This window comes from Mastigoproctus giganteus, chromosome 3 (assembly GCF_048544385.1).
Source record: "Mastigoproctus giganteus isolate SK-2022 chromosome 3, ASM4854438v1, whole genome shotgun sequence".
Taxonomy (NCBI): Eukaryota; Metazoa; Arthropoda; class Arachnida; order Uropygi; family Thelyphonidae; genus Mastigoproctus; species Mastigoproctus giganteus.
In genome coordinates this window covers 193,254,743-193,277,918 of record NC_143577.1, presented here as the reverse complement: position 1 = coordinate 193,277,918, position 23,176 = coordinate 193,254,743, and the positions used below count along the sequence as shown (strand labels likewise).

General features: G+C 38.7%; 1 protein-coding gene across 2 annotated transcripts in view; it reads right to left on the bottom strand.

Moving 5' to 3' along the window:
• The window catches only part of Sec10 (Exocyst complex component Sec10), a 225,498-nt gene that overhangs the window by 56,360 nt on the left and 145,962 nt on the right, over positions 1-23,176 (bottom strand). For both annotated transcript variants that reach the window (XM_090369552.1, XM_090369553.1), the window contains exons 11-12: positions 13,501-13,609; positions 672-795 (exon numbers count right to left, since the gene is read on the bottom strand). In XM_090369552.1, the coding sequence (XP_090225678.1) occupies positions 672-795; positions 13,501-13,609 (233 nt within the window). The remainder of the gene's footprint in view (positions 1-671; positions 796-13,500; positions 13,610-23,176) is intronic.

Here is a 23,176-nt window from a genome sequence, read left to right as displayed (position 1 = left end):
ACTCTACGATACGAAAGATTTCACCTGGTTCTTTTACTGTTATTTCCTTCACAGTAACATTTTCATGTGGCTCATTTAAAAATTAGAATTTTTAAATGCAGTAACTTTATTAGCAGGAGACAAACAAGTAACACGACTTTTCTGATGGTTGATGGAACACGAGGCAGGCAAACGCTAGTTTATTGCCCATCCGACGCACAGTAAGCTTAGTGCGCGACTCAAATCTTTTTCAACTATCACATAAAAAAGATCACATTAACAGGAAATTTGCATCGTGTAAATTGAAAAGTGGTATAATTTTTTCGAATAGCAGTAACCGAAAAATGCATTAATCAAACTCACGTCATGCGAGGCCTGGCTGTATTAGTCTAAAACTTCAGTTACAAGTTTTAGACTAATATCATAATGTGTATAATCATAAGGAATATCATATCATAATGCACAAATGTTTGTAAGTTACTATTTTCGTGTCTATTTGATTTTCAAATAATTGGTAGGTAAGAAACTTAATATTGGTAGGTAAGAAACTTAAAATACCTTCATATAGCATTTGGACCAAATTACATATAAAGAGATATGTATCCATATCTTATCATCTTTAATATGATTTTCTATGTAAGTCATGTGTATATAAATCATGTCTACATTAATAAACAATATCTATTACTTACATAACAAGAGGTACTACAGTGTCAATAATCTGTTTCTCAAGAAGTTGACAAATAGCATTACACTGCCTAACTACATCAAAGAAATAAATTTCTGGAGGACTCTTTGGCTCTGGTGAAGGAAGAACTGCATAGAAAAAACAGGGCAATAATTATAATCAATTAGCATTGAACAAAACAAATAAATTATTTTTTTTCTTTCCTTTAAGTAGAAGTAGGTGATTCTAATAACTGTAAATTACTGAATTTAAATTGAAGAAAATTATCTGTTTCAGATCATTTTCTTCAATTTGTTTCACATTTTAAAAACTTGAAAATTTCTATGTGAACTATTATACATTATTGAAGCCAATAATGGCTTTCATCCATCATCGTGTCCTCAAGTTGTGTACCAATAAAGACATATATCATACAAAAGATCTTTATGAGGAATTGACTATTAATGATATATTATACAATTAAATAAGCATTTTAGTTGTGCAATTTGAATGAGATCTGTAACCTCTTTACACCAACCTTAGGACAGATGCAATCTGTTGTGTATTATGGCATGGAAGCAGATCTCAGTAAGTGTTTTAATCCTTTGCAGTCCAATGTTGCAACCACAAGATTGTAAAATTGCACTTCTAGTCCAACATCATGGTCACCATTACTGTCAGCATTTCCAATTAAGAAATTTGTTTTCCCAGTGTGCTGGCTTAATTACTGTACTGCCATGTATTCACACTTCATATAAACAATCTGAAAAATTAAATTGATGTTATTTATGTTTATATTCAACTGTTAATGGCCGGCAGATTTTTTTTTTTTTTTTTTTGTATAGAAATCACTGAGTAACTTACAATCTTTATCATTTTCTTTATCAGCAAAGTCTAACACACAATTGTGTTAGATATGATTTTAGACCTGACCTGTCTGATAAAGAAATTGTAGGTGGGAAACTCTTACAAATAAGGTAGTTTCCAACTGTTCCACATGGTGTGACTGGGTTTCTATTTCAGTGAACTGTTTGTTGTTTGTTATTTGGTTTTTAGGAGCATTAGCAACTAAGGCCATATTGCTCCGGGATATGCGGTGGTCATTCCCTGACCTCTCCACATCCTCCGTATTTGGTGGTGACGGGCTCGAACCCCGGTCCTAATCAAGAAGCGTGTGCTATGCACTGCTGCTTCTTCCCACCTGGCTACGGAGGCGCCGTCAGTGAACTGAAGGCATTTTTTTGGTGTTATTACCAGTATAGGACTAAATGGGGGAGGGGGATGTCAAAGAAATATTGATGTGAAGAATGAACAGACAAAATTCCATTTTTTGCAGAATGCATACAGGAAGAGATTTCTACAGATATTTTAGATGTTGCATTTCTGACCACCAAAAACAGGAAAAAACAAAAAAGAATTCAAATTAGGGGCTCTAAAGTAAAAAAAAAAAATAAATAAAGATTATCTGGATGAAAAGTTTGGTTCCTTCAGAAATAAATACTGCATTAGACCCTTTGAAATGTTTTACCATGCTGTTTTATATCATGTATATACTAGAACCTAACAATAAATCATTTTTGAACATCACATTTCAGCATAATTTTTTGATTGCTAGAGCTGGACCGGAAGGATTTAACCAGTTTAGTAATAATTTGCATAATTTCCTGCACAGATCAAAGGAGGTGTGGTGCTCAAACTTTTTGAGATTGTAGACTGCCAGAACAGTAAAATGCTTAATGGGGGCCGGGCCACTTTAATCTGAACCTTCGCTTGGGATTATTAATTGATGGAAAAGGAGGAATATCACAAAGCTATTTTAAGAGGTCTGATTTACTGGAGTCAATAAGTAGTATGGAGTAGCTGGTGCTCTGATAGCATCACTTTAAAAATGGTTCACTTTGATTCCAACCCTGGAGATATTAACCTTGATGCATCTTATAGGTGAACATCAATCATTATGCTTTGTTCTGTTTTGTAATGGCAGTGGCATAGTATACATGTAGCAAACCAGTGCAATGCACTGGAGCTCACAGCAAAAGAGAGCTCCTAAACACCCATAACATTCTTCTATTAAAGTGATAAAATTAACATGGGGAGCCTCTAATCAAATTTTGCACTGGGATTCTCACAAGCATTTTCCATACCACTGCATTATGGAAAAGGCCTGTTGACAAGTGATGTTGATAAAAAAACTAGTTATGTTTTTCTCACAGTGCAGAAAGTGTGAATAATGTCCCTTACCAGGTTCTTATAGAGCACAGAGGAAGGCTGGTGAACCTATTCTTCAGTTGACAATCATGTGACTCAAGAACTTCCATTTTTTTGCATATTTTGGATGGCTGCTTGTATCCTGTGGATACAAGCAGCCATCCAAAATATTCCAGGATATTTCTCAAAAGTTGATAGAGCTGCCTTTCTTCAAGCTGCTGTTCCCACAGCATTTCATTTTGATAGCTTTTAGAGCTGAATGAAAATCTGACTCAACTCTTGAAGAAGCTTGTTTGGTAAGCCATCCAGATGACCAACCATGTCAGCTAGACATGCCAAATCCAGGACCATTCAAATGAGTGTGGCCTGCATGATCAACATGGATGTGGAAAACCACAAGTGTGGCAAAATTAACTTTCATAATAATAAGCTTGCAGCAATAATGAACTTTTGTTATTCAAATGGGGACGCGAGAATGAGAATAGCTCTGTGCAGACAAAGTTTTTATGGCTCCAGCTTAAAGAGAAGTTTTTCTTAAATTTATTTCATTTTATTGACTTAAACTGGCATAGTAATTTATTTTCTAGAAGTAGCTTTATATTCCTACTTAGTTTATTTTGAACTTAGATAAAGATTTTGAAAGTTAATACTTAGTGTCCCTAGATTTTACCATTCGTAACTTGCCGCCATTGTCATACAATACAACGTATATTCTGAACTAGATAGCATAAGGTTTAACATAAAACTAGATAGCAAAACACATAGCACTGTATTAGAAATCTGTTAGCTTAGGATAGTATTGTATTAACAATTAATCAGTAAAGTTTACATGCTTACAAGTTGGTGCAAAAGAATCAGATCTGCTGCAAGCTAACTACTAAATAGTTATGACTGGCATCATTATGTATATCTCATATTGTTAATATCTTCACAATGAGTTGCCATGATATTGCACTACCTCAAATAAGTAACTCTTCACCACAGGAGGAGACTACTGTTACTTATTCTCAGCGGATGCCACCACCTAGGTGGCACTGTTTTGGAGCTGATTGGCTCCTCTTCGGTGGGCGGGCAAGCACCCTGGTGTTGCAATGATGGCAAAGCAGTTGTGAAGTATAACTCCACAATATGAGAGATGTCTGATGGTGTGTAGTAATTTGAATTACATCGCATTTTAGAGCAAAAGATTCAAGTTGCATAGTGAGTTAACATGCTTACAAGTTAGCAATGAAAATGCGTCAGATCTGCTTGCAGCATCTAAATAGTTATAAGATTGGCATCATTACGTATATCTCATACTGTGAATACCTTCACAACGAGTTCTCATATTGTGGAGTTATACTTCGCAACTGCCTTGCCATCATTGCAACACCGGGTGCCTGCCTGCCCACCGAAGAGGAGCCAATCAGCTGTGAAACGGTGCTGTCTGGGTGGTGGCATCTGCTGAGAATAAGTAACAATAGTCTTCTAATATGGTGAAGAGTTACTTATTTGAAGTAGTGCAATATCATGGCAACTCGTTGTGAATACTTTCACAACAAGTTGCCATGATATGCAAGAATATGCAATGTGGAAGAATATTTGCTGATGCTATCGAGGCAGTGTTTGGTGGGAAGGAAAACTGCTAGCTTGGGGGATTCACAGACTAAAAGATTAATAGTAGCCACAGGCAGAGGTGAAAGCAATTCTTGCTCTGCTTCTATTGTAATGAGCAGCAGCCTAGCATGGGCAATAAGATTGGTCAGAGGAACAAAGGGGGTTCTCTTACCAGGAGAGGCTTAAATTCTGTAAGTTGCAGTATCTGGAGACTAGGTATCTGCGAGATGATCTGATAGAGGTGTACAAGAACTTGAATGGTTTGAGCAGGCTCAATGCTGATGGGACACTTCTGCTTGCTCAGGTTAAGAACCATGAAGGGGTATAGATTCAAATTGAGGAAAGACAGTTATAGAATAGATGTGTGGAAGTTTGTCTTTAGCCAGTGGGTAGTTGATTGCTGGAACCGAATTCCATCTGTTGTTATGGAAGTTGATAGCTTAAATAAATTTAAGGCTGAACTAGACAAACATTTGGAGTGACCAGATGGGCGAAATGGGAAGGGTTTTTTTTTTTTTTATTTATTTTTTATTTTTGGCTGATGCTCTATAAGCTTGCTTTTCTTACATCATATGCCATATGCCTCAATTAATGCTAATCCTAAATCGCAACAGTTTACAACTGAAAATATTCTTATTTTTACTAATAGTAAAAATTAGCATTTTTATCATTTATAGTTATATCCGAAGACTATTTGAATTAAGCTATATCTGAATTCAGATTGCAATAATTTTCATAAAAATTAACAGATGTCTTTGAGTGAAAGTGATATATATAGCGATAAACTTTTTATAAATTTAAATCATTAGAAAGCATTAGACACCAATCCATTCTGATCCAAAAGAATTATGAAACCTAATAAGCAAAAATAATTTAATAATACAGAACTCAATACTGCAATTGTATTTCAAATTATTTTTTAATCTTCCTGTTTCTGCTACAACCATAGGTCTCTAAAAATTAAAATTCATTACGAATTATTTAATATCTACAATGTTTCAAGGAAAGACTAAGTGAAGTTTCAATTAGCAACAAAGAGAAATATTTCAGAAAGAAATAACATGCACAATGCAATTAACCCAGCAACTGTTCCCCCCAATTGTAACAAAGACAATCAACTGTCATCTGACAGGGGAATCAATTTTTAAATTCTGTTTGAAGTACACCAGTGTGTAATCTTTTACTAATTTACTGCAATATTTAGTGCAATCTTTAAGTTTTTTGTGAAAAAATATGAAAATTTAAAAAAGTGTTTTTTACATGTTACTTTTAAAGAAATAACACTTTTACTAATTCTGCTGAAAATGAACATTAGTCATAAAACAAACATGAAACTATTACTCACTTCCATTTTCCAGTTCAGAAAACTGTTAAGGGTGCAAAAAATTGAACTAACACATATATTAATGTTTTGTCAAATAAATAAAGAAATAAACAGATTAATAATAATCAACACAAGAAACTATTTCACATTAATAATAAAAATCATTGCCCGGATGATAACGTACCCTGAGATGATCCCACAGTCTCGGACTCATGGAAATGCCTACCTGAAGATTAAAGACAAAGATACTGAAACTCGGCAGTGATCACCTGTCTTCCAACAAGATTCTGATCACATGCATAGCCAAGAAGATATCAGACCACTTAAAGAACCAGCATACATCATAGCTGAACAGCAAAAGGATTCAAGGAGCAAATGACCATCGATGCGGCAGTTATATCAAAACTACAAGCATCCCAACCTGTACATAGACTACTTTGACTTTGTGTCCCACCCTCGGCTGAAAAAAAAACACTGAAGATCTACAAAGTCAATCCACAGTGACAAACCTTCTAGAAGCAACCATGGCAAAATGGTGGACCATCATTAAGGTCAGGAATATCACAACCACCACACCAATTCCCATTAGGAGAGGAATTTTCCAGGCTACATGCTATTCATCAACATATACTGAACAATTCATCAATATATACTCAACATGCTATTCATCATGCTTTATACCAGAAAGTAGGGATATACCCTTAAAGAAGGGAAGAACCTGCACAGCCTCCTCCACCTGATGTACCTGGAGAACATCAAACTATATAGCAACTGAGAAGTAACTCCAAGAAGAGCTGGTCTGGATTACCGAAGAGTTCAGCACTGACATCAGGACGGAATTCAGACCACACAAATGCAAGACTCAAGGACTGCATCAGTTGGTTAAAACCACCAGCTGGAGAGAGAGAGAGAGAGAGATTGAAGCCATGACAGGTGAAGAAAGACTAACAATACCTCTGGATGTTGAAAGCTCAACAGTTAGAACAAAAGGAGATCAAGGCTTGCCTGAATGAGAACAGACACTCAGAAGCCCACTAAAAGCAAAGCTAAACCTACACAGTTCCAGTTCTAATACACTCCCTCTGGAATCATAGAATGGACTAACACTGAGCTCTGGGAGATCATGAGAAGGCCCGAGGATATGATGACCAAGTGCCATGAATACCATCTGAAGCCAGCCATCAAGAGACTGACCATAGCCTGGAAAGAAGGAAGGGAGTCTGACATACCTCATCGAACAATAGAATTGGTGGACCATCATTAAGGTCAGTGAGAACATGAAGGATTGCGTCCAGAAATTGCGTCCTTGTAGCAGTTCCAATCTACAAGGCCATGGGTAGCAGTGATCCTAGATTAACATGCCTACTAGTGGAAAATGAAAGACCTAGGATAATTGTGTAGCCAGATATGAAATTCTCTGAGCAGTGCAGATATGCTGTCAGGACAGCTCATGAGGATTTGTCAATGATATACAGAAACTTTGCTAGCAGGGATAAGGAGGCGATTATCCCTTTGTGCAAAGCACAGTTAGGCAGCATCTTGAGTACTGTATACAGGTCTGGAGGCCTCACCTTAGGAAGTAGATCTGCTGGAACAGATGCAGAGAAACGCAACCAGATTGGTGAAGGGAACAAAAGGGTGCTCCTGCCAAGAAAGGCTTCAGTTCTGCAAATTGAAGTGTCTAGAAACTAGTGGCGTTTGAGATTGAGGTGTTTAAGGGCTTGAATGGATTGAATAAACAAAGTGCTGATGGCATTCTCCCTCTTGCTGAGACTACTCATATCAGGGGGACATAAATTCAAATTGAGGAATGATGGCTGCAGGATAGATGTGCAGAAGTTGCCTTCAGCCAATGGGTGGTTGATTGTTGGAACAAACTTCCATCTATTTTTGTGGAAGTGGGTGGGTTGAATAAATTCTAGGAAGAACTAGACAAATTCTTGGAGACTAGACACCTGCAATGGTTGAAGTGTGTAAAGTTTTTTTTTTTTTTGCTGATGACTTATAAGCTTGCCATTTTGTATCATTTGCCAATACTAATACTAAATAATTTTTTAATGTTTACTTCAATCTAAACTGCAGATCAGACATTTCTTTGATATTTTTAAAGGATTAACATTATACTTCAAAAATATCATATCCTAAATACAGGTTCTTATTATGTTTCTGTGACTTTTTTTGTAATCTGTCAGTGTCCTAAACTGGAAATGCCAGGAGAATCCCTTGTTTGGCCTAAAATCTGGCTGTTCTTTCCCAAGGCTGCATTGAATAATGCTTCAATCCCTCTTTTCTAAGATAGTTGCATAGGTTTTATTAGTGGCTTAGAAACTTGATTTTCTTCAAATGACAGACATATAAAACATCATCTGTGGTCTAGCATTTATTGTATGCAGTTAATCAGATTTATACTTAGTTATTGCAAATGCTTCCATAGTACATAATTTGTAATCATTATTTATATTTAACTTAATTAGAATTTTGGCACTGTCCAATTAGGGCCTGTGTACAGAATCCTTGAATGTGCTGAGAGCTCAGTATGTCCTGTCATGATATGGCAGCTATATTCATGAAAATTATAGTATGTGATTTGAAACACTGGTGAGGCTGTATCTAACAGAAGTATAGCCCATGTATTTGATTGGGCTACCAAACAAATACATGGTCATAAAACTCATCCTTTCTTCCTAAATTCAATAGTTTGGTGTTTCATAATTTCAGCAAGTCTCCTATGAAATTTATGATTTAAATAGCATATATATTTTATTAATTGCCAGATTAATTGCTGGGCAGCCTAATAAACCAGCATATTAGGCTGCACAGCCAAATATGTGGGCTTAACTTCACTAAAATACACCGATGAGCCAAAGCATTATGACCAGCAAGTCGTTATGCAAATTGACGCAACTGCAGGTGAACTACGGAGAGTGCATAGATCGGGACACAGTATAAAAACACCTGATACTGAGCTCCGTTAATCAGTCTTACTCTTGTTCTTCAATTGGGAAAGCCAGCAGATTTAAGCGAATTTGACAAAGGCTAAATTGTAACGGCCAGACGACTGGGTCAGAGCACATCCGAAACGCACGGCTGGCGGGTGCTCACGGTCAGCTGTGGTTAGTACCTACCAAAAGTGGTTCGAGGAGGGAAAACCCGTGAACCGCCGGCAAGGTGTTGGATGACCACGGCTCATCAATGCTCAAGCTGAGTGAAAGCTCTCCTGGATGGTATGTGGCAACAGAAGGGCGACTGTGGTGCAAGTAGCCAGTAATTGGAATGCTGGTGATGGGAGTAATGTGTCAAAACACACAGTACATCAAACCCTGCTGAAAATGGGGCTGCGTAGCTGCAGGCCGCTCCGAGTGCCCATGCTAACCATAGTTCACCAGCGACAGTGCCTGCAATGGGCATATGAGCATCGAAACTGGACCTTGAGTGATTGGAAGAAGGTTGTCTGGTCTGATGAATCACGTTTCCTGTTGCACCATGTGGACGGCTGGGTACGTGTGCATTGTTTACCTGAGGAAGTGATGGCGTTTGGATGCACCATGGGACGACAACAAGCCGGTGTCGGTGGTGTCATGCTTTGGGCGATATTCTACTAGGATACCCTGGGTCCAGTCATCCATGTGCCGGGCACTATGACATCTACCACCTACCTAAACACCGTTGCTGACCAAGTACATCCTTTCATGGCAATGGTCTTTCCCTCTGGCTGTGCCATCTTTCAGCAGGATAATGCGCCATGTCACAACACCTGGATTGTCCGAGACTGGTTCGCGGAACATGAGGAAGACTTAATCCCATCGAGAATCTGTGGTTTGTGATGAACAGCAAATCCAATCTGTGGTGTCTCAACCACGGACCTTACGGGAGTTAAATGATCTGCTGGTTACATGTTAGTACCAGATACCACAAGACACATTTAGAAATCTTGTAGCGTCCATTCCTTGACAGGTACAAGCTGTTGTGGCTGCACGTGGAGGACCAACATCATATTAGGTAGGTGGTCATAATGTTTTGGCTCATTGGTGTATGTGTAGTTATTTTCATGAATATAACTTCCATGACATAACATGACAGGGCAAACTGAGCTCTCAACACATGCAAAGGATAACTTGCTCTGCAATACCAACGACAATGAAACAATGTGAAAATTCTAATTAAGCAATGATTATAAATTAGCTACCCTGGAAGCACATACCATAACTAAGTATAAATGAGATATAATTGTCTTTAAAAACAAAACAAAAAAAAAATGGTAAACTGCAGCCAATATCAACCCACTGCAGGATGGAAATCTCCTCAACAATTCATGCTGAGGGAAATGGACCATAATCTGCCACGCTTGTCCAGTGCTGGTTGACAGATTGGCCGTATTTAGCAGTCAGGGGCTTGAATCCTGGTCTACTCAAAGAGTGTATGCTACTGCACTCCCGCTCCTGACAGATATAATTTGGCATTAAGTGTCTGCAGACACTTAATGCCAGACTCCAGGTGAATTTTCAAATGTCTGGTTAGATAAAATCAGATTTCCTAGCAACCAACCAGAAGTGCACTCTCCTATTCCCTGTGATCACTCCATATGTAAATCCTTTCTTCTCAAACATGCATCAACTGTATGGCAATTGATGATATGACAAAAAAGATTAGTTCTCTTCTTGCTATTGTGTTTTTAAATTACTTTTATTTCTTTTCATCTTTGCTTTATTTTTCATATCTGATTTCAGTGATTTTTTTTTTTTTATAACGAGTAAACTAGGTATATATGAAAAATATGCCTGGTCTCCCATATATGAAAGAAATTGTCCTAGTTCTGCACTATACATAAAATGGAATTTCCAAACAAGATATATAATGCCATTTATCTGCAACATGTGTCACCACACATTTGTTAATTTTAATCATATAGTGGTATACTATGAAGTTTAAGCAGTAGGGCTGACAAAGTCAGTGTCCTTATATCAGTGGGCAAATAGTACACAGCAGCTGGCATCACTGAGAGGAATGTAAATTATCCTAACATTATAACCATTGAACCCTAAGAAGTTAGTGTATTTGCATCCTGCTTTTACTAAAAAAAAAAAAAAAAAAAAAACCACTACACAGTCAAATGAAGAAAATTAAAACTATCCTGAGAAGCAAGCTCATAAAATCATTGAATGAACAGCTGAATTTAGCACATCTCAAGAGTTTTAGTGTACAGGGTGTGGAAAGAACTCAAGACCAGATGCAAATTATTAACACCACTGAGGAAGATGCCAAAACAAATTAGCATGAGCAATCGGCTGATGCTAATTGGTTTTGATGATTTTAAAAACTTGGTGATACACAAAGAAAAGTCTATGCCTACCTTTTCACAATGAATGCCTCACCATATTTCACTTGCTAATGATGATGTTCTGGTGAGTAACAGTGCATCATTTACTTTGCAATCTTGCCTTTGCACAATATACAACATCTGAGTAGATTACTATTCAAAATACAATACCAATGGAATGAATGAATGTTTTACTAAAATATATACCTTTCCGTGAACTTTTCAGTTCACTGAAAAGTTTAATGTTATATAGCTAAAGTACGCAATTTTAAAATGATGCCACCAAGGTAATATTTATGGTAATTTTTATGGCAATATTTATGGTAATATTTATGGCAATTTTAAAATGATGCTACCAAAGGGTACAATTTGTGGGGAGCTCTTTTTAAATAGCTTCAATGGGAACCTATCACCTAGTTATTATTTCCAAAGCTGAATTCAACAAGGCTAGAGAAAGCATTTTATTACAAGAGAATCTGCAATATGGCCCAATGGCAGGGATAAAAGTAAAATGTTATGAAAACAATATAAATAATATAATAAGCAATATCATGCTCATCTTTCACATATACAACCATGAAATTTGTCAATTTACCTGACTTATTGCAAATACATAGTGAGAAATCAAAAATGGTAGTAAAAGTACAGCAGTGAGCAATGTGTACCATGTTTTTGCAATATCTGAGAGTATAACAATGATGCGGTCTATGTGTACAAAATGCTCCAAAATTTAGGAAAATGCAAACTTATCACTTTTGAAGAAACTGGGTACATCACTAAGCACATTTGGATGTAAGTGTCAACGTGAGACAAAAGTGTTTCTTTATGACACAATGTTTAGACTTCTCCCTCACACGATCTCTGGAAGTTCATATTCCATACATATGCTGTGATATGTCCATAATTTGGCATATAGCACATTTAAGCCTTATGCAAGTGGAAACCACTAATCACATTTGATATATGCATCCATCACATATAAGCAAATGGAGTTAGAGACTAACAATGTCAATATATGGAACAATGGAACCACAGTGTAATCTACGGACTTGCCATGTAGGCCTTTTTCTTTCAACAAGGAGGTAGTTGCACTGAGAACCATACCTGGATACTGACGTCACCTTATATATATTAATGTGACTGGGGAAAATCCATCATATTCTCAGTTCTTTAGAGAATGAGCGCAATACATAGATTATTACATATCTAGTCTACTAATTTTTGTTGTGCAGTGTTTTGTAGAAAAATCCAGATAACAGTCTTGCATTTCTTAACTTTTATAACATCTATGTTTGTTGCTGTGCAACAGTCAGATACCAATATTAAATGATGTTATTTTTGATGAATCAAACTAGCAATGATAATGTTTCACATGTATGATGATCATCCAGAAATTACAGAAGATGCAGCTAAAGGCAACGGTAAGGCCACACCTTGAGTATTGTATACAGGTCTGGAGGCCTCATTTTAAGAAGGATGTAGAGCTGTTGGAATGAGTACAGAGAAGGGCAACAAGATTAGTGTATGGAACAATGGGTTGCTCTTACGAAGAAAGGCTTAAGTTTTGCAAATCACAGTGTCTGGAGATTAGGCATTTGCGAGGTGATCTGATTGAGGTGCATAAAGCCTCCAATGGTTTGAGCATGCTCAATGCTGTTGGGATTCTTCCTCTTTCTCAGAATAATCACTGAGAGGGCATAAATTCAAATTGAGGAAAGACAGATGTGTGGAAGTTTGCCTTTAGCCAGTGGGTAGTTGGTTGGTAAAACAGATTTCCATCCTTTGTTGTGGAAGTTGATAGCCTAAATAAATTTAAGGCTAAGCTAGACAGGTATTTGGATTGAACGGAGGGGTGAAATGGGAGCATTTTTTTTTTTTTTTTTTTTGGATGATGCTGCATAAGCTTGCTTTCTTGCATCATATGCCTCTACTAATACTAATGCTAAACTGCTTTCTGGCAACAATGAAGGTGAGAACTTTATGAACAAAATTGTATTTTCAAAGTTTTTGGCAATAAAATAATTTTTCAAACAATTTCAAAGAGTCTCTTAATTATTTGATATTAAGATAAGTGATAAACAGTATCTCTGTTTTTAAAAAATACATTAATATAAATGTTCCATTCATTTACATCAAATAGTTTTTGCAAATTTCATCCATTTTTTATAATAAAATATACAATAAAATATACAAATATACAATGCCAGCTATGTCCTTAAAGTACAGTTTCTAATATCAACTCATAATGAGTCAATATATTTCTTGACTTCCCAAGGCCCAAAACTAGGGCCTTGGGATACTAAAATACTACAGATACTAGAGTACAAATTGATACTCTAGTATCCATGGCATTTTTTTTCATATCTAAATGTATAATATATAATTATGTAAATAAAATAAGCTGTATACCCAAAATTCGCACTTCCACAGCATATCCAATGTGTTCAATACACAGCTGTTGCAACAGAATATCAAACAACTTGACTGCATTCCATGGAAGCTCTGGCTGTTTGGATAACTAACAAAACCAATAAAAATACATGTATTACTTAATTAATTAGTTTTAAGAAATAATTTTACAGTTTCTTAAATAAATATTATCAAAATTTCTTTCTTTTATAATTTTATTAATATAAAAAATGTAAAATTATATTCATCTGTTTTCTTACATCAGAGAGAGAGAGAGAGAGAGAGAGAGAGAGAGAGAGAGAGAGAGAGAGAAAAACATTCTTTTACCTAAAGGCATTTAACTCATTAATATGTTTGCTGTCACCAAAATGTGAGAGAACTTATGTGTTATAATTTTCAGAATGTTGGAAAAAATCAACATTCCGACATCCTCACCATTCTGAAAATTGTTACATAATGGTTGAAAATTAAAAGTTTGGAATTCACTGATAAAAGTGAACACTTACTTTTGTGCTAAGCTGTAAATCAGAACAAATCTTAATTTTATAAAAAGTTTATTCATGTACATAAATTCAATGCAAGCAAAAAAAAAAAAATTACACTGAGTGTCAAATTTATAAACACAAAGCAAAGCATTACTGAAATCACAATCAGTGTGCAGCAACTGAATAGCTGTTAACTTCATGTGACTATATTTACAGCACACACTGGTTGACTGTTTCTTTAAGAATGACACTTGTATGCATTATGGCATAGCGCTTGAGTGCATTTTGAATGCAGTTATGCATTGTGGCACATCACTCCTAATGCCATTATATGCTTATATAAACAGCAAATATAGGTACCACTTTTCAATGAGCGTAAGCTATATCTATCTTGCTCCCAAGATAGTGCCTACTATGTACATATGTACAGGCTCTGTAGATGCCGCTAAATGTCGATAATACCGCCGTTACAGGAATAACTATAAAGAATATAATTTATATTATTAATACTGCAAAACTTTAGATATAATGTAATGCTGGTTAAGATGGTTATGACATTTGTTCATAGTTTTAAAATCGCTATGTGTAAGTATCTAGTTTATAAAACGTTCTGGGAATCCATTGTAAGTCAACTTATGTCTGAAATCGATGAGTGTGTTTATAATATTATCAGCATTGTTGCATATCTTAATCCTTCTAATGCATTGTGAAACTATTATATTTTTGTGAATCCTTTTGGAGATATTTGAATACCAGCTAGTTAGGTCTATGGATTTAAATCCGAATTCGTTGCGTTTGTCGTAAACTTTTGTATGTATTATGTTATCTTGTACAGTAATACCCCGAAGTTACGCGATAGGCGGGTCCGACGAAAATCGCGTAAGTCGGGGTACAACTTTGCATATAAATACATATAAATTTTGCTTAATTGGGACCAAGGACTAACAAAAACACTAGTTTAGAAGAAAAATATTAATAAAATTGCAGTTCTTTATACATATTAATACAAAATATGTATTAAAAAAACAAATGACTTACGTTAAAAAGTTATTTCGATGTCGATGGCTTCATAAAATCTAACAAATTCGTCTGACGACACAGCGCGTTCTTTTTTTCACGCAGAATTTCTTCGTAGCAAGCTAATAATTTTTTTATTCCTTGCTTTGTAGCTATAACGCGTTCTTCGTTGGAGTCTATGTTTTCTAAAAATTTTAAGCCCTTTACAATTGAGCCCTTTTCAATTTTCAACCTGTCAAGTTTGCAATTGTCATGTGCTTTTCGCCGTTGCTTCATTTAGGCCTGTAGCACGTGCAATATCACATGGTCTTTCATTTCGCTCAAAGCGTTTCACAATTTCATATTTTTTCTCTATCGACAGAGGCAGACTGGCCATAAGCCTTACCGGGGAAACCCCGGTGGGCCAGTGTGATTTTGGCCATAAACCATAGTATGAGGCCACTATAAATTTTCCCGGGTAAGAATTTTTGACCCAGTCCGCCTCTGTTTATCGATAAGTGCTTTTCTTTTTCTCTCTGAATCTGCAGTCTTCACCAGCACGCTTCCTTTTCACACCTTTTAATTAAGTATTTTACTCATTTTTAGGGAATAAAGCACAATTACAAAACGAGGAGGCACGCTTGATACGCATAAACAAAGCTGCGCGCATGTAGCAACTAAATAAACAACACCATAAAGGCGGAGATACGCTATTAACACCTCACATTTCTAGGGGTTACTACCATAAAACAATAAAAATCCAGTTGTGTTTCTGCTAGTGAAATCTGTTATAAACTGGTAGTAAACTCGATCTAATTGCATTTGCGATTATACCGATAGCTGGAATTGTCTTGGTTTTTACGTTATTACGGTGAAATGTGATTCCCCTTCACTGATATAAAAAACATAAAAGCAGCAAAGTTGAATTTTGTTCATCTTTCGCCCTCGTTCTCCGCCGTCGCACCGTATATCGATAACATATGAAAAACGACCTTGAAGATAGTGGGCGGCAGCGTTGCCAAACGAAAAAATCAAGAACCACGTAACTCCGAGTTCGCGTAAGTCGGGGTAGCGTAAGTCGGGGTATTACTGTACTTGTATGTCAGTGTCCAAATATGTTGCCATATTGTTACCATGTTTATTTTTACCCTCTATTCCTAATTCGGGAGGGTAATGGTTAACTGCTTCGGAGAGAAAGTTTGGATTATTAAATACAATTAAATCATCAATGTATCTATACATAATCAGGTCCTTATTAAAGTTATTTCAAAGTGATGCAGATAAAGGTTCGCGACCAGGCATGAACTGCAAGCTCCCATGGCAATGCCTATATGTTGCCTGTATATATTGCTTACATTATAAATGTAGCTATCGAAAATGCATAGATTCATTAAGTCGTCCCAGTAATGTTGTAGGCAAGGTAATATGTTGTTATATTCTGTGTAGTATTTGCTAAACACATTATTTTTAACTCCGCCATGGACGGTCCCAAGCCCGGCTGTGAAAGGAGGAGGGTGGTCATCCTGCCAAAATGACCAGAACCGAGAAACCGGGGCAACTAGGCAAGAAACCGCATGAAATTCGGAACAAGCTCTTACAACAATGTTACCGCATCCGGGGTAGCCGATGCGCAGCACTGGGGACCCAGGGTACTGGTGTGAAGTGGACCACTGGCCACAGAACAAGCTCTTCTAACAATGTTACCACATCCGGGGTAGACGATGCGCCAGCACTGGGGACCCAGGGTGCTGGTGTGAAGTGGATCACTGGCCACAGCGATAAGCTTACTACGCCGAAAAGGACAATTAACATTGGCGAATGGAATGTTCGAACGGGGCACCACGTTGGACAAAAGGAAATCATTGCCCAAGAACTACTTAGGTGCAAGATATCAATCGCGGCATTATCCGAATTAAGGCTCACCGGGTCTGGAACGATGATCATCCAACCACCAGCACCTAACGAAGCGGTTATGCTATTCTACTCTGGTGGTGAGAAACGAGAAGCAGGAGTGGGCTTTATGGTCGATGCTCAGGCCACCAGTAGTGTGATCGCTTTCCAAACAATATCGGACCGCCTGGCAGTCCTTACTGTCAAGGGCACCATCAAGACCCATATTATCTCCGCCTATGGGCCAACTGAGACTAGCCTGGACCCGACCAAGAATGACTTCTACAACCAGCTCCAACATACGCTGGATTCAATTCCGCAGACAGATGTCATCATCCTCGCAGGGGACCTTAATGCCCATATTAGCGTGGACAGATCTGGTTGGGAAACAACAATGGGCAAGTTTGGCCATGGGAAGATCAATGACAACGGCTAAGTTTGTTGTCCTTTGCCGCATCTAACAACCTGATCATTGGAAACAGCCATTTCCAGCACCCTCAAAAACATCAACTTACATGGCGAAATCCATCTGGCAAGGACTCAGCAATCCTGGACTACATTTTGATCAATGCCAAATTTCGCTCATCACTCATGGACATTCGTGCCATGAGGGGACCTGATTGCGAATCTGATCACTACCTCATCCAGGCTAAGGTACAGCTCAAATTACGGCATGCAAAAAGATCATCTCGGTCAGCCAAGCTGGACTGGAGGCAGCTAATGAATGCTGCCAACAAACAGGCATATCAGATCGCCCTATCCAACCACTTCGAGATGCTGGCCGTGCCCGAGGATATAAATGAAGAAGAAAAGCAGATCTCTGATGCCATCCTGGAATGTGCCAAGCCCCTATGTCCACCTGCTCGACGTCGAACACAACCATGGATATCAGACGAGTGCCTCAACCTCGTGGACAAACGGAAACAGGCAAAGTTGGTCGACTTTGAACGGTACCGGCAGCTAAACCGAGAAGTCTGACAAAGAATGAGAGCAGAAAGAGAAGCATACTGGAACCAAGTGGCAGACGATCTTGAAGTGGTGGCATCCAAAAACGAGTACCGCACTCTCTACCGCACCCTCAGATGTCTGAGTGGAAAGACCAAATTGACTATTGACAAAATCAAGAATGCTGATGGGACCTTCGTGCGATCACCATCCGAACGCCTGCAACGGTGGAGTGAATTCTTCAAAGCTTTGTATAATCCACCGTTGCAGGCGTTCGGATGGTGATCGCACGAAGGTCCCATCAGCATTCTTGATTTTGTCAATAATCAATTTGGTCTTTCCACTCAGACATCTGAGGGTGCGGTACTCGTTTTTGGATGCCACCACTTCAAGATCGTCTGCCACTTGGTTCCAGTATGCTTCTCTTTCTGCTCTCATTCTTTGTCAGACTTCTCGGTTTAGCTGCCGGTACCGTTCAAAGTCGACCAACTTTGCCTGTTTCCGTTTGTCCACGAGGTCGAGGCACTCGTCTGATATCCATGGTTGTGTTCGACGTCGGGCAGGTGGACATAGGGGCTTGGCACATTCCAGGATGGCATCAGAGATCTGCTTTTCTTCTTCATTTATATCCTCGGGCACGGCCAGCATCTCGAAGTGGTTGGATAGGGCGATCTGATAATGCCTGTTTGTTGGCAGCATTCATTAGCTGCCTCCAGTCCAGCTTGGCTGACCGAGATGATATTTTTGCATGCCGTAATTTGAGCTGTACCTTAGCCTGGATGAGGTAGTGATCAGATTCGCAATCAGGTCCCCTCATGGCACGAACGTCCATGAGTGATGAGCGAAATTTGGCATTGATCAAAATGTAGTCCAGGATTGCTGAGTCCTTGCCAGATGGATTTCGCCATGTAAGTTGATGTTTTTGAGGGTGCTGGAAATGGCTGTTTCCAATGATCAGGTTGTTAGATGCGGCAAAGGACAACAAACTTAGCCGTTATCATTGATCTTCCCATGGCCAAACTTGCCCATTGTTGTTTCCCAACCAGATCTGTCCACGCTAATATGGGCATTAAGGTCCCCTGCGAGGATGATGACTTCTGTCTGCGGAATTGAATCCAGCGTATGTTGGAGCTGGTTGTAGAAGTCATTCTTGGTCGGGTCCAGGCTAGTCTCAGTTGGCGCATAGGCGGAGATAATATGGGTCTTGATGGTGCCCTTGACAGTAAGGACTGCCAGGCGGTCCGATATTGTTTGGAAAGCGATCACACTACTGGTGGCCTGAGCATCGACCATAAAGCCCACTCCTGCTTCTCGTTTCTCACCACCAGAATAGAATAGCATAACCGCTTCGTTAGGTGCTGGTGGTTGGATGATCATCGTTCCAGACCCTGTGAGCCTTAATTCGGATAATGCCGCGATTGATATCTTGCACCTAAGTAGTTCTTGGACAATGATTTCCTTTTGTCCAACGTGGTGCCCCGTTCGAACATTCCATTCGCCAATGTTAATTGTCCTTTTCGGCGTAGTAAGCTTATCGCTGTGGCCAGTGATCCACTTCACACCAGCACCCTGGGTCCCCAGTGCTGGCGCATCGGCTACCCCGGATGTGGTAACATTGTTAGAAGAGCTTGTTCTGTGGCCAGTGGTCCACTTCACACCAGTACCCTGGGTCCCCAGTGCTGGCGCATCGGCTACCCCGGATGCGGTAACATTGTTGTAAGAGCTTGTTCCGAATTTCATGCGGTTTCTTGCCTAGTTTCCCCGGTTTCCCGGTTCTGGTCATTTCGGCAGGATGACCACCCTCCTCCTTTCACAGCTGGGCTTGGGACCGTCCATGGCGGAGTTAAAAATAATGTGTTTAGCAAATACTACACAGAATATAACAACATATTACCTTGCCTACAACATTACTGGGACGACTTAATGAATCTATGCATTTTCGATAGCTACATTTATAATGTAAGCAATATATACAGGCAACATATAGGCATTGCCATGGGAGCTTGCAGTTCATGCCTGGTCGCGAACCTTTATCTGCATCACTTTGAAAATAACTTTAATAAGGACCTGATTATGTATAGATACATTGATGATTTAATTGTATTTAATAATCCAAACTTTCTCTCCGAAGCAGTAAACCATTACCCTCCTGAATAAGAAATAGAGGGTACAAATAAACATGGTAACAATATGGCAACATAAATGGACACTGACATACAAGTACAAGATAACATAATACATACAAAAGTTTACGACAAACGCAACGAATTAGGATTTAAATCCATAGACCTAACTAGCTGGTATTCAAAATATCTCCAAAAGGATTCACAAAAATATAATAGTTTCACAATGCATTAGAAGGATTAAGATATGCAACAATGCTGATAATATTATAAACACACTCATCGATTTCAGACATAAGTTGACTTACAATGGATTCCCAGAACATTTTATAACTAGATACACATAGCGATTTTGATAGCTATGAACAAATGTCATAACCATCTTAACCAGCATTACATTATATCTAAAGTTTTGCAGTATTAATAATATAAATTATACACTCTTTATAGTTATTCCTGTAACAACGGTATTATCGACATTTAGCGGCATCTACAGAGCCTGTACATATGTACATAGTAGGCACTACCTTGGGAGCAAGACAGATATAGCTTACGCTCATTGAAAAAGTGGTACAGTCAGTCCTCGTATAGCACGATAGTTGTGTTCCTAGAAACCCTCGTGCAATGCAAAATCATGCAATATAAACAACATGCCCTATGGGAAAAATGGGGTTAGGTGCCGACCACCCAAGGTTGAACACACATTTGTAACCACAACATTACCAAACACAATAAATAATTGCCATAAAATGCGTAAGTATTTTATTACGACCATTATGTAATAAAATATTGCTAATGCTTTTACTTCTATCGTAAGCAAACTTGTTTTTTGTTTGATTTTCTATCTAAACAGATGACAGGCGTTCCATCTCTTCCAATTCTTTGTGTCTTAATCTAATGGATTTTAATTACGCTTTGAGTTGTTCCTGCTATGAAAGTTGTTTTTATTTTCTCTGCATTCTTTCTAATTCTCGGCGTTGCCTCATTTAGGTCTGTAGCACATGCAATATCACATGGTCTTTCATTTGGCTCAAAGCGTTTCAAAATTTCATATTTTTTCTCTATCGACAGAGGCGGACTGGCCATAAGCCGTACCGGGGAAACCCCGGTGGGCCGGAGGCCGGTGTGATTTTGGCAATAAACCACAGTATGAGGCCAATAAATTTTCCCGGGTAAGAATTTTTGACCCAATCCGCCTCTGTTTTTCGATATTGCTTTTCTTTTTCTCTCAGAATCTGCAGTATCTTTAGCATTAGTAGAGGCATTTGATGCAAGAAAGCAAGCTTATGCAGCATCAGCCAAAAAAAAAACCCACTTCCACTTCACCCCTCTGTTCGTTCAAAATACCTATCCAGCTGAGCCTTAAACTTATTTAGGCTATCAACCTCCACCACAAGGGATGGCAGTCTGTTCCACCAACCAACCACCTGCTGGCTAAAGGCAAATTTCCGCACGTCTATCCTACATCTGTCTTCCCTCAATTTGAATTTATGCCCTCTCAGGTGATTTTTCTGAGCTAGAGGAAGAATCCCATCAGCATTGAGCATGCTTAAACCATTCAAGGCTTTATACACCTCTATCAGATCACCTCGCTGATGCCTAGTCTCCAGACACTGTAGTTTGCAAAACTTAAGCCTTTCTTCGTAAGAGCACCCCTTTGTTCCATTCACTAATCTTGTTGCCCTTCTCTGTACTCGTTCCAGCAGCTCTACATCCTTCTTGAAATGAGGCCTCAAGACCTGTATACAGTACTCTAGGTGTGGCCTGACCATTGCCTTATACAATGGAATAATCACCTCCTTATCCCTGCTGGAAAAATTCCTGTATATCATTGACAATACTCCATGAGCTACTCTTGCAGCCCGTCTGCACTGCTCAGAGAACTTCATATCTGCCTGCACAACCACCCCCAAGTCCCTTTCATTCTCTACCACTGTCAGTGTAGTACCACAGAGTTGATACGTTGCTCTGGGGTTGCTGTTTCCCATGTGTAGTACTTTACATTTGTCAATGTTAAACTTCATTTGCCACCTCTCAGCCCATCTGCTCAACCTTTCCAGATCCTGTTGCAGCAGCATAATGTCAGTAGTGTCCTTGACAACCCTGCCAACCTTTGTAACATCTGCAAACTTGGACATTAAGCTTGATATACCATCATCAATATCATTTATAAATACAGAAAACAATAATGGACCCAACACTGAGCCCTGAGGGACTCCACTAATAACATTAATCCACGATGAGCAGTGTCCATTGATTACCACTCTGTCTTCTCCCCCTCAACCACCCCTTTATCCATAGCAGCAATTTGCCTCCAATGTCACACTGCTCCAATTTGTGTAGCAGTCTTCCATGTGCAACAGTATCAAAAGCCTTTCTAAGATCCAAGTATATAATATCAAAGTTATTCCCTGCATCCAGTTCTTTTGTGACTGAATCATAGTATCCAATCAAGTTGGTCAGGCAAGACTTCCCCTTAACAAAACCATGCTGTGTCCGAGCTATAACTGAAGTCTTGTCTAAATGATCCTGCAGTGCTTCTTTAACCAGTGCCTCCATTAATTTTCCTGGAACAGAAGTTAAGCTCACAGGTCTATAATTACTTGTGTCAGCCTTTGATCCTCCTTTGTGAATTGGGGTCACATTTGCACATTTCCAGTCTATGTGTACCTCCCCTGAGTCCAAGGAAGCTCTCATAATTATGGCTAAGGGTTTGCTTACTTCCTTTGCTGCCTCCTTTAATATAACTGGATAGATCCCATCCACCCCGGGTGCCTTTCTTGTGTTTATCTTCAACAGTTTCTCCTCCACTTTACTCCCAGTTATTTCAAGATTCTGTAGCTGACTGCTAGAGTTCAATACACCTCTGGCATTCCCCTTGCTGAATAACTCCTCATGTGTGAATGTCGATGCAAAATATTCATTTAGTTTGTTAGCTACCTGAGCAGGATCATCAACAGTTGACCCATCAATATCAAGTGGACCAATCTGATTCATCCCCTTCCTTCTAGAGTTTACATAAGTAAAGAACTCTTTGCTGTTTTTCTTTGCATCCCTTGCCAAGGATTTCTCGTAATCTGCCTTCGCCTGCCTAACCTCCTTTGTAACTTGGTTGCATATCAACTTGTATCTATCATAGGCTTCTGTGTCATGTGTTAATTTGTAAGTATCCCATGCATTTTTCTTCTCTGCCATATGCCTCATTAGTTCATCTGACATCCATTTTGGCCTAAACCT